Raw genomic sequence first — 15,700 nt, 5'->3', positions numbered from 1 at the left:
AATAGGACCTTGTAGCTCAGGTCTCTTTGGCTTTCTTAGGAGCAGGGGGATTCCAGGCAGGATCTCACAACTGTGTTCTCTACTGCCCATGTTCTTTTCTGGGTCCCAGCCACTTTCCCTCTCTTCCTATGCTCACCTGCCTCAAATTCCCCCGCAGAGAGTTTACACCCTTATTCTTAAGGGAGAACTGAAGAGCAATGGTCATTATTCTGTAGCTGCTTCCCTCTGGTTAGCAGGACTAGGCCCTGCCTGAGAGAGTATAAAAACTTCTGGCTATTCTACTGAGGTTGAGGGTAGACAGGTCCAGCACTGTGGTTGGAACTGGATGATATCCACACATGACTAATAGCTTGTTCTGGAAGACATTGATTCTAGAAGAAATAAACTTAGTAGGAATTTAAGATACATGATCCTACTAAAAAGATAAAGAAGAAGGTGGTAAGCAGGCCTAAAAAGGGGGCCAGCCAGGACACACTGGACCATGCGAGTGAGAAAGGCCAGGGGCCTTCAGAGGCTGCATCCTCCCAAAGCTGATGGGGAACAGCGTTCTTCCTTGAGTACTTTTATGCTGTTGGTTAACTCTAAGACAGGGGTTCTTAACAAGGGGTCTGTGAGCTTGAACTGAAATTGAAGAAAGCATTATTCTTGTGGGGATGTGTTGGTGCAGGTGTGATATATTTATTAACTAATACAAAGTATAGTGCGGACTTAGTAAGGGGTCTGTGGTTTTCATCTGACTGGCAAAGGGGTCTGTGGGACAAAAAAGGTTAAGAAACCCCTGCTTTAAGGAGAGATTGTGGTAGACAAGCTGGGTTTCGTATAAATTGCCAACCCCAGTTCCCACGGCAGAAATGGTTATGTCTAGAACAACTAGTAGAGGTATGAGTAGAGGCACTGCCATATACATAAACTCACAAAGACAATTTAGGCAATAAGATAAGCATATGGCAAACAAAATAAAAACAGTACTTAAGAGAACTATTCTTTTATCTTACAGGCATGTTCATTACCAGCTTAGAAAATGAATTATGTTTACCAAGATTTTTAGCATGTTCAATATTCTGCATATGATCTAGAAAAGAAGAGATATTGTCATATTCATCAGGCATATAGGTACAGTACTTAATACTAATTAATGCACAAGTTTCTTCTTGAGCTACAGTTAATAGATCTAAACTTCAGGTATATAATACCATGGATGTGTCTTTCCATGGGAGCAGCCCATAATGCCAGTTGTGTTTAAGTTCTGCTTATATTACTCTGGTCATTATTGCTCCTCTTGGTATGTCCTTCACACAGCCAGCATGCTGCAGCACTGTTGGTCCTTAGAGGGAAGCTCCAGTGTTTCACTGGCCTCGTGCATAGTGCCCTTCAGCACTACAAAACAGAGCTAACCTGGAGGCAATGTCCATTGTCAACCTGGTCTTGTTGAGCCATTGCCAGCTGCTGCAGGAGTCTGAAACTGCTACATATTCTGCATTTCAGGAGCATGTTTAGAGATATGGTAGTTACTTTTATTATTTTAGGGGTCATAGTGACCAACCTAGCCAATAACTCAAATGGAGAGGCACCATGCAGGTTACTGGGGCCTGGTTTGAATATGTAAGAGAATTTGACAATACTGAAATCTATCATTTTGTCCACTTTCTAAATACTTACAATACATTGTATAACATAGCGAATTAATGTAACTATTTTGGTACTTTACTTTTCACTTCTACACTTTTACCATGATTATATTAATTAACAGGTATTTTACTTTAGCAGTACAGAAAAAGTTACTTTCTTAATTATTTTATGAAACATAAAATTCCCAATGGAATCAGTGTTATCTTCCCTTTACCACCACCTTGATATGAGATTGAGGTGGCTGCTGACAGGTTTCTCTGTCATGAAGTCACTTTTTGTTATCAATATCCATTAGTTTAGGTTTCTAATTAATAATTGCTTCCTGGAATTAGACATTTAAATGCTTCAGATTTGAAGATGCTTTTACAAACTTCTTATAACTAGCCATAACCACATTGACTAGTTACTTTACATTTAAATAAGCTTATTAAATTATAGTTAGCAACCATTGAAATTTACCTTTATCCATTTAAAGGTCTTTCTGTACCTCACTTATTCTGGTCTGTGAAAATTAGTCATTTCACTTTAGGACAGAACTATATTTCATCAAACATGAACTTACAATTTTGATCTTAAAGATTTAATACATAGAATGCTAATTTATTCTATTAGTATCCTATTAACCTAGGGAGATTACATCCAAGTTAAATAAAATTGAAACCATTAGAGTTTATGCAGGGAATGTCCTTTGTTCTTTCCTTCACAAGAGGCTAAAACCTTTTTTCTTTAATAAAATTCTGAAACTGTGAATAACCTTAAAAGCATACTGGTTGCTAGGTTCTGGAATATATTATAATTGTTTAATTTGTTCTAGTCATAATCTAGAAAAGATCCTTCCATAGCTTTCAAGGACTTCTTTCACTCACTGAAATTTGACAATTGGATTATTAGTTACTCTCATTTTCAGGCTGTTAAAAGGTTTAAATTGGAGAATTAGTGGACAACCTATATTTCTTAATTCCCCAGCCTAATAAATAAGTGCTTACTTAATTTTTAACAATTTGAGTAGAGCTCTTTTAAGGATTTTCATTTGTTAATTTGATATTACTGGGAAGCAGATTTGGCCCAACAGATAGGGCGTCCGCCTATCACATGGGAGGTCCAAGGTTCAAACCCAGGACCTCCTGACCCATGTGATGAGCTGGCCCATGTGCAGTGCTGATGCATGCAAGGAGTGCCATGCCACGCAGGGATGTCCCCTGTGTAGGGGAGCCCCGTGTGTAAGGAGTGCACCTCATAAGGATTGCCGCCCAGCATGGAAAAAGTGCAGCCTACCCAGGAATGGCGCCGCACACACGGAGAGCTGACATAGAAAGAAGATGTAACAAAAAGAGACCCAGATTCCATGTCCTGCTAACAAGAATACAAGCAGACACCGAACACACAGTGAATGGACACAGAGCAGACAACTGGGGGCGGGGGGAGGGCAGGAAAGGGGAGAGAAATAAATTAAAAAATAAATCTTAAAAAAAAAATTGATATTACCATCCCAATGTATGAAAATATACACTGGACAAATAGACACAAATAGACACAAAAACACAGAATTCACTAATGTTATTTATGATTTTCATTCTCTTACAAAATAAGGTTAATTGTATAATAACATTTAAAAGATCTCTTAAAAGGTTATTTCTAATTAATCTTCACGTGACCATGCAGTTTTGCACAAAAATTTCCTTTTAGTTATTGGCTTATAACCAAATTGATCCTAATGCTTTAAAATACAATCTACAACATTTTCATTTACTTCAGAACTTTGCTTATTTCCCATTTTGACTTCAACAGACCTTGGATGAGCAATGCTACTTCTAGTATATACTCACTAAGATTACTGTAGTCTCAGGGAAAACTGGTTTTTTCTTCTCATGACCTGCTGCTTTCAGAATTCTTGAGCTCAAAATGGGAGGCTCCCCACTCCCCAGTTGTCAGAGATCACAGGACCAGCCACCCCTGGACTGGAAGAGTGGATGTCCAACCCTGAGGGCCAAGGATTCCAACCTTGCAGCTGTTTCCTCAAAGGTCCCTGGGGTCCCTCTGGGCTCTTGCCCAGAATAGGTAAAATGGAGTCCACACTGGATAATAATGAGAGAAAGCAGGGCTGTTAACATCTGTGGAAGGAAGGAGACAGGGTGTCTCAAATTTGCCATTTCCCAAGTTTCCATGAATTCAAACTGGAGTCCAGCCCTGAAATAACCATAAACAAAGGCAAACTTGGTTTTGAATTACCATCACAGTAGCAAGCAAAAGCAAGGCAAAACTAGTCCCAAAGTAACCATAAACAAAGGTAAATCAGTCTAAGATTACCATCATAGTGGTCGGTCTAGGCTAAATCCACCCAGTTATAGCAATTTCAGCTTTTGCTGTTTTATAACATAAAGGCATCTATACAATGGTCTTAACTCTTCGTTAGTTTCTAGTAAGATTCCACTTAAAAACAAATTGGGCACTTTTGTTTATTAACTAAGCAACTAAAACTACTTTATTAGTAATATTAATGTTGCTAAATTTTACTACTTTTCCAGCAGTTGAACTAATTCCATGTGATTTCTCTTATACATCAAATCAGATTGCAAGATAGCAGTGACATTTAAAGACTCATTTTGAGGTTACCTTACACAGTTATCCAGTTGGTTACAGGGGAACCCAAAATCTGATTTATGAATTCCTAGGCACGAGCAGACTAAGTTAAACACAGATTTAAACCCAAAGAACATAGATTTAAAAAGTTAAACACAAGGCTAATCACAGATTAGAACAGAAGAGAGAATTTTACACACTTAATTAGCAAAGGGACAGAAGCCATTTTCCGGAAACTTTTATTCTTTTTAAAATATTTTTATGATTATCTTTTTTTTAAAGATACATGGATCACACAAAATGTTACATTAAAAAATATGAGGTTCTCCCGTACCCCACTCCACACCCCCACACACACTCCTCCCACATCGACGACCTCTTTCATTAGTGTGGTAATTGATGGCATATGAGGACGTTCCTTATTCTACAGGGGAGAGGTCTAGTAAATGACCTAAATCTTGATTCCCCATTCACTACCCTTATTGGGCACAAGCAGGCTAGAGAGTTCTGGCGAGCAGGCAGAACCAAGTAATTGGCTCCTGTGTAATTAAGAAATTACCAGTCTTACCTGCCACATCAAGGGTCCCCCGAGGCTCTTCCTGGTTGATGGTTCACGTGTGGCTTCAGGCCCCTTCCCTCCTCCCCTGGGACAAAGCCCTGTCTGGGTAGCGAGGCAGCCTGGGGCCAGGTTCCTGCTGATGTGGATTCTGGATTTGGGGGCCCTGAAGTGTTGGCCCCTCTAATGGCAGCAGTTAAAAGATGAGCCTGCTTTTGGGCCATGCCTCCCCTTCCTCACCTGCTTCTCCTCGGTGGTTTCGTCTTGATTGTTGAAAACTGCAAAGGCTGTTTCCGAAAGGGAGTTAAGGGAAGTCTGGGGGCCCAGGGAAAGGTGTTTTTTTTTTTGCAGCTTCCTACAGATATCTGAGGCAGACTGGCTAGGTTTCCAGGTTCTGCCTCTTAGTAACGTCCCTGAGCTTATAATCGACTGGTTTGGCAATGCATCTCCTCATGCCTCCTGGCCACACGGTCTCTGGCCCTCAGATCAGCCTGTCTCCTTCTTTCCTCTTACAGGCTTAAGTGGAATTCAGGGTCAGAGGCCAGTCCTAGCCGTTCTGTAGCCACATGGTGTGGCAGGAAAAGATTTGCCTCTTTCCTTTTAGACCTTCAGCAGGTAGGCTGTGCCGATTCCTGAGAAGATACCTCATTGGGGAGTCTGCTGGAATGCTGGAGGATCTGCGCCCATTGTTCTAAGGAGACTGGGGAAAAGCCTGTCAGCCAACCCGGCACCCCAGAGGCTGGCTCCATTGAACTTTTGCTCTCCAAGTCTTGGGAGACGTTTGGAGTTGCTTCTCTGGTTCCTGGCCTCCCGGAAAGCACAGAGACCATGTGCCCAGGCATCCCTGGGGCGAAGTCAGTCTTGGGAGACGTCTGGCCCTTGGTTCCGGACCAAAGCTACCAAACTGCGTGATTCTTCCTAGAAAGGGGGCTGCTGGAAACTTTTCTTTTGACTACTTTTGCAGAGGTCTTAGAAGGTGGGCCATGAGAGGGACCACCACCTTGGCCTGAGTTTGCAGTTCCAGTGGACATTAAGAGCATGTTCAAAGCAGACTGATGTGCGGCTTACAGGCAGACAGCCTTGCGGGCCCTGGGTAAGGGATTAAGACGGGCTTCAGGGCCTCCTGGGGGCTGAGTGGGGAAGGAACCTGCAGGCACAGGCCAGGGCGAGAGGCTCAGGGCCTCTCTGTTTTTGTTTTTGTTTTCCTTTAGGATTGTGTTTTATTTTTTAAAATTTATTTCTCTCCTTCCCCCCCCTCCCCAGTTGTCTGCTCTCTGTCCATTCTCTTTGTGTTCTTCTGTGTCTCTTTTATTCTTGTCAGTGGCACTGGGAATCTGTGTGTCTTTTTGTTGCGTCATCTTGCTGTGTCATCTCTCCGTGTGTGCGGTGCCACTCCTGGGCGGGCTGCACTTTTTTCATGCGGGGCAGCTCTCCTTGCAGGACGCACGCCTTGTGCATGGGACTCCCCTACACGGGGGACACCCCTGCGTGGCACGGCACTCCTTGCGCACATCAGCACTGCGCGTGGGCCAGCGCACCACACAGGATTCCCTGGGTTTGAACCCTGGATCTCCCATGTGGTAGGTGGATACTCTATCCATTGAGCCAAATCCGCTTCCCAGAGCCTCACTGTTAAAAGAGGCACGGACAGGCTTTAATTAAAAACTGACCAGTCTTGGGGGGGTGGTTGGAAGCATTAACTTGCCTCTGTCTCCTGACTTGGCTCACCAAATACGCTGGCAGAATGCTCTGGGTTCTGGGTCTCTAGGCTCTTGGTGTGTCACATAAAAGAATTTAAGGACATGGCACAGGGTAAGCAAGGGAGTAAAGAGTTTATTAAGAAACAAGAAAAGAGATAGTTCACAATTGGAGATGTGGGTTGCGGCTGTGCTACAGGGTTAGAGATGCACCCTTGGGGCCCTGGGTTAGGCCTTTTAAGACTTTTCCTTCTCCCCTTTCCTCACATTGGGGAGCGGCCCAGCTGTTTGCTGTTCTGGTTGGTTGCCCCGCTTGTTAGCTCTCAGGGGGCCGGGTGGGGGGCGAGGCCTGTTGTTTGGAGGTATCTGGGGCTTCCCCTTGACCCCAGAAAGAGTTCCAAATGGAACCTTGTGGCCAGGGTCTCTGACTTTCTTAGTAGCAGGGGGTTTCTGTACGGGGCCTCATGGCCATGTTCTCTGCTGCATCCCAGACGCTCTCCCTCTTTCTCTATGTATCCTGCATCACTCCTGTCCAGGGACGCTGAGGCCGGCTTTTCAGAGCAGTGTCCCCTGAGTCCCAGAGGATGAACGTGCATCTGACGTGTGTGAGGCTGGGAAGCCCATGGCGGGAGCAGGAGAAGCAGTGAGGAGAGAGTTCACTGCTGCATTTGGGGTGTCAGGGACGTGATGGGGCCAGAGCCTGCAGAGGTGTGAGGGCAGGGGCTGGAGGAGACCTGCCTGGGAAGCAGTGGCCAAGTCCTGAGGGCAGACACTCCAGGCTTAGGAGCTGACCCTACTCCGAGGACAGTGGGGAACAATTGGGGGCTTCAGGGAAGGACGTTGTCAGGTTTGTGGTGTAGGAGCACAGGTGAGCACCCTGTGGGAAGAGCTGGAAGGGCCTGGGGGCAGGGGTCCCTGGGGAGGCACCAGCACTTGGCCAGTGAGAGCTAGTGAGGAGCTGAACCAAACCAGTGCCCTGAACCCAGGGATAAGGGCAGATTCTGGGCATGTAGGAGATGTACCAGGTGAGGCTTTGGTCATCTGCCACCATTTAGGAGGTGGAGGGGTGCACAGGAGCCTTTTAATTTTATTGATAGAAACTCTGCAATGTTAGTCCATGGTTGCATTCCCTCCTTATGTTTTTTCATTCCTCAATCTTACTGACTTTGGGATGGTGATGCTCAACTCTGCTTCTGATTGAGAGGGGGCTTAGATCCCATGGGGCAGATGTATGGAGCTGTCTTCCTTGTCGTTGTAGATACTCTTTTGTTTTATGGATGGGCATCAGCCCATCTTCATCATTTTGTTAGTTGTCTTGGGCAAATTCAATGAACTGGAAAAGAGGTGTTGGCAGCAACTCTGCTGAAATTCAGGGCTCAACCAGTATATGAACAGACCAAAGATTTAAGACTCTGGGACATATATTTAATGGGCGTAGTGCTAATTATAGGTTCAAATAAAAGGGGTAGAAGAATCATGTGTAGGGAAGTTATAAATGAGTCGAACTCTGATACATTGGGGAAATGGATTAGTATATATTCCAAGGCAAGGCCCACTGATGGGGTGCTGAATTCCTGGGGTTGTCTGCCCTGCCCCTAGTGCTAATGTTTCTAGAGCCCTCAGGAATTCCCGTTTGAATCATTGTTCATTGTGGCAGTCAGTGAAATCCTCCTACGATGTGCCTAAACATAACCTTGGAATGACCTCCTGACTCACTGTGAACTCTCTTAGCCATAAAAACTCTTTTGTGTTTAATATTTCCCCCTTTTGGTTAAGGACTTTTTCCAAATGCATCGCTGGTTGGTCCTTGGTAATAATCCCTCAGTGCCAGGGAGGCTTATCCCCAGGTGTCATGTCCTACACTGGGGGAAGGTAGTGAGTTTATTTGCTGAGTTTGGCTTAGGGAGAGGCCACATTTGAGCAACAAGGAGGTTTTCAATAGGTAATTCTTAGGCAATAGATATTATTAGGCTAAATTTCAATTTTACAAGAATAAGGTTTATAAGTACAAGCATTAATATCAAAGGCTTGGTGTATTGGTCTGTCCTCTTTTGCTAGGCACTGCCTGTGTACTCTAGAGATTCTTGCTACTCTGTTAGAGAATGTAGCAAGACTCTCCAGGATAGAAATTTAATATTTATTTGTTATTGTGTGGGTCATGGCGCGAACACCCCATGACCATATAAACACATTTTATTCCATAGAGGCATGCCCTAGGTGCACCCCTTCCCACACATCCCCTCCCACCAACACCCTGCACAAGTGATCCTCCCCTGCCATAGTTTTAACTTTTTTCTAATCCAAGACCTCCCTAAAAACAAAGGTGAAAAAAAATTCTTATATTGTGCCTTTTATCACCATAACATCTATTATTTTTTTATGTATGTTTACAATTTCTCCTGTATGTTCCCCCAGAGTCTTCATTTTTTAAAACTTTATTTCCCAAGAAGTTTTAGATTACAGAAAAGTTACATTGAAAATTTAGGGGATTCCCCTATATCCACCTCCTCCCCCTCACATTTTCCCCTATGTATTAGTCAGCCAAAGGGGTGCTGATACGAAATACCAGAAATCTGATGGGTATTATAAAGGGTATTTATTTCGGGTAGGAACTTATAGATATCAGGTCATAAAGCGTAAGTTACTTCCCTCACCAAAGTCTATTGGAGCAAGATGGCTGCCAACGTCTGCGAGGGTTCAGGCTTCCTGGGTTCCTACATCCCTGGGCTTGCTTTTCTCTGGATTCAAGGTTCCTTCCTTCCTGGGGCTGGCTTCTCTTTCCTCTGTGTCCTGACTTCCCGGGACTCCAGCTTAAGGCTTCAGCATCAAACTCCAACATCAGAAAAACCGTCAACTCGTCCCTTGCCATGCCTTTTATCTGTGAGTCCCCACCCACCAAGGGGCGGGGACTCAACACCCTAATCATAGCTCAATCTTGCCCAGGTACAGATCAGATTACAAGCATAATCCAGTATTTCTTTTTGGAGTTCATCAATTATATCAAACTGATACACCCTGTTTTATAACATCGTACATGAATATTGTACATTTATTACAATTGATTAACAAATATTAAAGCATTGCTTCTCACCATGGTCAGCTGTTTGCCTGGCACATGTAGAAGATGTTTATTGGTGCAAACCCTGAATCAGGCACTTTTCTAAGAGCTCCACGTGTATCAAGCGACTTGTATAATCCCAACGACGGCCCCATCAGGTAGGTCCTATTATTATCCCATTTTATACATTAGAAATGGAAACACAGAAAGGATAACTCACTGTGGGTCACCCGTCCTGTAAGCAGAGGTGCCAGAATTTGAACCCAGTGGTCTAGCTCCTGAGATTTCCCTACTTGGTGACATCTTTGAAGTTGAACAAATGAAGTTCTCTATTTTCAGCTCTTTGCTTAGGGAGAATTTTCTAGGTGTGAGATGATTGGGGGAAAGGGTGTTAATATTCTGTGGCTTTTGCAACAGATTTCCGAAGCATTTTCCCAAAGGGTTTTACCCACCAAGCCCCATCCGCATTTAATTTTCCATTCCCAAATCCCCCCAGCACAAGGAGCAGCGGAAGGAGCAGCTGTCCATCGGCGAAGCCTTCCACGCGGTCGAGGACGTCAGCCAGTACCTGGGCCGGTGGCGGAGCCTGATGGCCGAGCACAGCGCCGCCCTGGAGGAGCTGCAGGAGCGGCTGGACCAGGCCGCCCTGGACGAGCTCCGGGCCCGGAGCCTCTCGCTGTCCGAGAAGGGCTCCGAGGAGCTGCGGCGACTCCAGAACACGGCCATGACCCAGGAGCTGCTCAAGCGCAGCGTGCCGTGGCTCTTCCTGCAGCAGATCCTGGAGGAGCACGGCCAGGAGATGGCTGCCCGGGCCGAGCAGCTCGAGGGCGAGGAGCGGGCCAGGAGCCAGGAGGGCGTCCAGAGCGTCAGGCAGAGGCTGAAGGCCGACGCCCCAGAGGCCGCGATGGAGGAGCAGGCGGAGCTGCGGCACTGGGAGCACTTGGTGTTCATGTGAGTGTCCCTGTTCCGCCCATCGTTCGCTGCGTCGCTAATTTACGCTGATTATCATTCGGGAAGCACGCACTGACCTCCACTTCTAAGAGAATGCAGTGGGCCACCGCCGGCCAACACCTGCCGCGGTAACTGGAAAATGATGAGATGTTGCACAAGGAATGTTTTTAAAGCCATGGGGAGCTGGGGGGAACAACGGGGTCTAGTCAAAGTTAAATTCCACGGGGGCCAATATTCAACCATCCTCTGCCCTGCAGCACATCCCAATTTTTTGTGCAGACTGACTGGGCTTGACCAAAGAAAGGGATCTCTGGTGGGTAAGAGAGAGCACAGAGCTTTTGGCCATCGTCTGGGGCTGGCACCATGGATTAGAACTGGAGGAGCCCCACACATGGCCAGAAGAGGGGCTGTCCAGCGGAATGGGGCGTGGTCAGTGTGCCCGAAATACCACTGCCACGGCTGTCTGAGAATGGGCAGGTTACTTAGTTACCCTGGGCCTCAGCTTTCTTGCCTATTGTTCTAGTTTGCTAAGCTGCCAAAAGCGGATACCATAAAATGTGTTGGAATTTATTAGCTCACAAGCTTACAGTTTTGAGCCATGAGAATATCCAAATCAAGGCATCATCAAGGCGGCACTTCCTGCCTGAAGACTGGCCTCGGGTGAAACTACTTTCTCTGTTACAGAGAATCTTTTCTCTGTAAAAGATTAAGACTCACCCTGGGCCACAGCTTAACTGAAATAACCTATTCAAAGGGTCCTGATTACAACAGGTTCACATCCACAGGAGTGGATTAGATTTAAGAACATGATTTTTGGGGAGTACATACAGATTCAAACCACCACACCTATAAAATGGGATGATAACGCTAAATCATTTAGGGTGCTTTCAGCTGCACAGGAAGTTATCACATGGTTTAAAAACATGAAGAGAATGTTTTATAAGGAGAAATCAAGAGGTAAATAATTACAGTTTTATTTCAGTGGTTTCATGCTCATATCCAGGAACCAGCTCTTGCCATCTTCCCATTTCTGGTGTTGTGTTAGTCTTTGGGCTCATCCCCTCATGGTTTCAGGATGGCTGCTGCATCTCTGTATGTCATATTCCTCATCCCTTTTTTTTTTTTTATCCCTCCCCCTTTGCAGCTTTTTGTGTGCTGTCTGCTCTCTGTGTCCATTCGCTGTGCGTTCTTCTGTGCCTGTATTTATTTCTTTATTTTTATTTATTTCCATCCCACCCCACCCGCAGCTTGCTTGCTATCTGTTCTCTGTGTCCATTCGCTGCATGCTCTTTTACGTTTTTGCTTGTCTTCCTTTTTGTTGCATCACCCTGCTGAGTCAGCTCCCTGTGGCACTTATGGGCCGGGCGGCACTCTGCAGCGTGCGGGCGAGCCTGCCTTCACAAGGAGGCCCCGGGACGCGAACCCAGGGCCTCCCATAGGGTAGACGGGAGCCCAACTGATTGAGCCACAGCCGCTTCCCTCCTCATCCCTTTTTAACATCTGAGGAATAAAACCTTGAGATCCCAGTGGGGAGGACCAGCACATCAGCCCCATGTCTAAGCCAATCACTGGCAAGGAAAATAAATGACCATGATTGTCTTAGACCAGAAGATGGCAAACTTCCTCTTTAAAGGACCAGATAGTATATAGGTTAGACTTTGAGGACCACAAGGCCTCTGTTGAAACTGCTCCCTTCAGCCGTGGAGGCATGAAAGCAGCCATAGGTAATGGTAAACAAATGAGCATGGCTGTGTGCCAGTGAAACTTTATTTACAGAACAGGCCGTGGGCCAGGCTTGACCCGTGGCTGTGGTTTGCTGATCCCTGCTTAGAAGACGTTTGGTCCCCTCCCTGGAGCTGTGAGGGGCTTTCCTGTCCCCAGGATTGTTGGAGTGTTAGTGCCTTTAAACAAAACCAATACGGGGAAGGAGCCTGGCTCCTGATCAGGAAATCCTGTATCTAGCCAAACACCAGCTTCCCAGCCCTGCCGAGGGATTCCCTGAGCCACTGCGGACAGCTCTCACCACATGGCCGGCCCACCATCGGTGCACAACGAGCAGGGGCCTCGGTCAGCAGCACTCTCATCCCGGGGTTGGGAGCGCTCATTTATCAGTTTGTGTGATGGAGCATAAACGCACAACAAAAAAACTACGTCGGGAAACTCCATCCATGCGGCCTGGCTAGCGCAGTGGGCGCTGTTTACAGCGGACACGCTCTTGCCTGATTTCCAGTGATACAGCCCCTTTCCCTTCAACCAGCAGATGTGCTGATCAGTGTCTTTAAAGCTGCTTTTCCTTTGAGCGAGCAAACAAATCTAGGAAACTCCATTCGAGCAATTTTTTTTTAAATCCCTTTCAGGGTGCTTCCCTTGGTATAGAAATTCCACGGCTTAATTTTATTCTTAGTCACAATTTAAATCCCAAGTCTACGGCCCTTTTTAAGAAAACAGCCGTATCTACCACGCTTTTGTGGAGAGAGTGTGTGTGTGTTTGGGGGAGGCCCTCCTGTCTCCCCTGTTAACCCAGTGCGCCCCATCTCACTCCCACCAGGAGGCGCCCCGAGGCTCCCAGGGCGCTGCCTGGCCTTGGTGGACCTGCGCCAGCGCAGTGCTCCAGCTCTTCCTTGGGTCTTTGATTGGCAGCAAATGCAGTGTCTCTCTGTGACTCCTCAGTAGGAGTCACCTCCAAGGGACAGGGTCCCCCTGGCCTCAGTGACATAGCACCTCTGCCTACACAGTATACTTCTCCGGGGTTCCGACTTTGCCACCAGGGAGAACAGGGCCCCCCAGGTGTCTGCAGAGAGCAATACTGCCTCAGTTGGGTTAAGTAAGCTCCAGGGTCTTTCCCATCTCTCTCTTTCAGGATCTTGGCCTCGTTCGGTTTTCCATTTTGTCAGCTTTTGCTTTCTTTTTTTTTTTTTTTTTTTGCATTTTTTTGTTTGAGTGTTAATTAGCAAATTTTATTATTTATTTTTCTATTTTTTTTAAAATGTTACATTAAAAAAATATAAGAGGTTCCCATATACCCCACCCCCTACCCCCTACTCCTCCCACATCATCAACCTCTTTCATCATCGTGGCACATTCATTGCATTTGGTGAATACATTTTGGAGCACTGCTGCACCCCATGGAGAGTGGTTTACATTGTAGTTCACACTCTCCCCCAGTCCACCCAGTGGGCCATGGCAGGACACACAATGTCCAGCATCTGTCCCTGCAGCACCACCCAGGACAACTCCACGTCCTGAAAATGCCCCCACATCACATCTCTTCTTCCCTCTCCCTACCCTCAGCAGCTACCGTGGCCACTTCCTCCACGTCAATGCTACAATTTCTTCCATTACTAATCACAATAGTTCCATAGTAGAATATCAGTAAGTCCACTCTAATCCATACTCTATTTCTCCATCCTGTGGACCCTGGGATGGTGATGTCCACTCCACTTCTATATCAAGACTGTCCATGTGACAGCTGGGCCCTGAGCCTCAGCAGACTTGCAACTCCTACCCTCTGGTTCGTTGGACTTACCCCAGCCGGCTAACAGGGAGGTGAAGGTCAACCACCACACCAGGGAGCCAAGAGTGCCTACAGCAGCTTTTGCTTTCTAGCCGAGGGAAATAAGATGCTATCTTTTCCAAGCCCATAAAAGTCATATCCTTAAATGCCACTTCTTATTCCCACTGATTCTTCCCAGCAGTAACTGTTCAGTTCAACTTAGATCCCTCCAGAGCCTCTCTGTAAGCGGACTCTTCGTAGCCTGTGAATAAAGCTGGACATTCCCATCACTGGGTGGTCATTTTCTTCAACTTCATCTCAATCCATTTTGCAGGGAATATTGGTAAAGCTGCTGCTCATTTAGCCTTCACCAGAAGAGAAGTCTGCCTTGCTATCAGAAAGCTCTTTATGATTTTTCTAAGGGTTAAAGAGGGCCAATGAAGCATCACACCGCTGTGGTCTGCTATGTGCTTTGTTTATTTAAGATTCTGAAAGGTTGTAGCCTTTATTTCTGAGGACATTATATAAAAATAGCTTTGCACAAAGCTTTCAAAACCCATTTTTATCAGCTTCCCAATTTCAAGCAAGATGGGGCTGCTGGAAACCCGGTCAGATAACGTAAGAATTAATGAGTGCAAATATTTTTGCCAGGAAAATCACATCTGAGAGCCTTCTTTCTAAGCTCCTGTCTTGATTCTAAACTCCTCCAGGCCAAGATCCTGTCTCCCGTATTTGTTTTATTTTGGTGCCTACGTGGTAGACGGGAGTAAAACAGGACCACCAAGGGCTGCTCCTGTCTGAAGGTGGGCAGGGATAATGGTTCGGGTTCATATCAGCTGTTTTCCCACGTACTCGGCAGACACACAGCTCAAGGCTCTACACAAGGGAAGGCACAAGTGGGCATCTCAGTTCCCTGCTGTGTTCCAGAAATTGGGAGGGCAACCTCCAATGAGGAGCTCAAGACAGAGGTGTCGCGCCATGGGGCCTGCAGACCGTTCTCAGCCGAGGGCCCTCAGCCCTGAATGTCCACGTCTGTTTCCACGTGAGGCCTGGGAATTTGGGTGTAGTGAGGCTGACCCTGGCATCCTCCCACAGTAGGTGCTCTGCATATATTTCTGAATTTCAAAGATAATTCTGAATTTCAAAGCATTCATGGACACATATTTTATACAGCCAGGGTGGATGGAACGTTGTTGGAATAAGCAAATAAATTCAAGTCTATCTTCAGAGAATACTTGTCAAGTGAATAAACGAACAGACACATTGTCCAAAGCAGGAAGGGAAATGGCTTCTCCCTAAACCGCTCTCTCCTGGGTCAGGGAGGGATTTCTTTCCAGAAGCCCCCAGCATTCTTCCCCAAACATCTCATGGGTAGAAAGGGAGCCTGTGGTTGTGGGCCATCCTGGGAAAGAAGAGAGTTGTGTTCCTCAGTTTCCTTTTCTATGGGACGGATGGATTTGTGATGCTCTGTGCCGGACATTCAGCACAGTTCCTGATGCAGAGTCGGTGCAATGGATGGTAGCTGTTGGCCACCATCCTTTAGGGTCCATCACGAAAGAACCCCTTGGCCCTGACCACACCAGCCAAGGCCACCGTCCCTCCTCAGCACAGCTGACCAGTCTTGACGGACAAGCCTTTGGCTTCCTGTCCATTTCTACCATCTACCAGGTTATCTTCTAGGGCATGAGTGCCGGAGGGCCTGTTGCTCCTCAGAGACGTCCTCCAGTCTTGTCTCC

The 15,700-nt window shown here is 46.3% G+C and overlaps 1 protein-coding gene across 5 annotated transcripts in view; it reads left to right on the top strand.

The window, feature by feature from the left end:
- The window catches only part of EVC2 (EvC ciliary complex subunit 2), a 166,890-nt gene that overhangs the window by 93,683 nt on the left and 57,507 nt on the right, over positions 1-15,700 (top strand). For all 5 annotated transcript variants that reach the window (XM_058301201.2, XM_058301196.1, XM_058301210.2 and 2 more), the window contains one exon: positions 10,017-10,471. In XM_058301201.2, coding sequence (XP_058157184.1) covers positions 10,017-10,471 — 455 coding nt within the window. The remainder of the gene's footprint in view (positions 1-10,016; positions 10,472-15,700) is intronic.

The sequence above is a fragment of the Dasypus novemcinctus genome, chromosome 1, assembly GCF_030445035.2.
Source record: "Dasypus novemcinctus isolate mDasNov1 chromosome 1, mDasNov1.1.hap2, whole genome shotgun sequence".
In the NCBI taxonomy this organism is placed as follows: Eukaryota; Metazoa; Chordata; class Mammalia; order Cingulata; family Dasypodidae; genus Dasypus; species Dasypus novemcinctus.
Note: the sequence above shows the minus strand (reverse complement) of the source record. Positions and strands in the feature narration are given on the sequence as shown.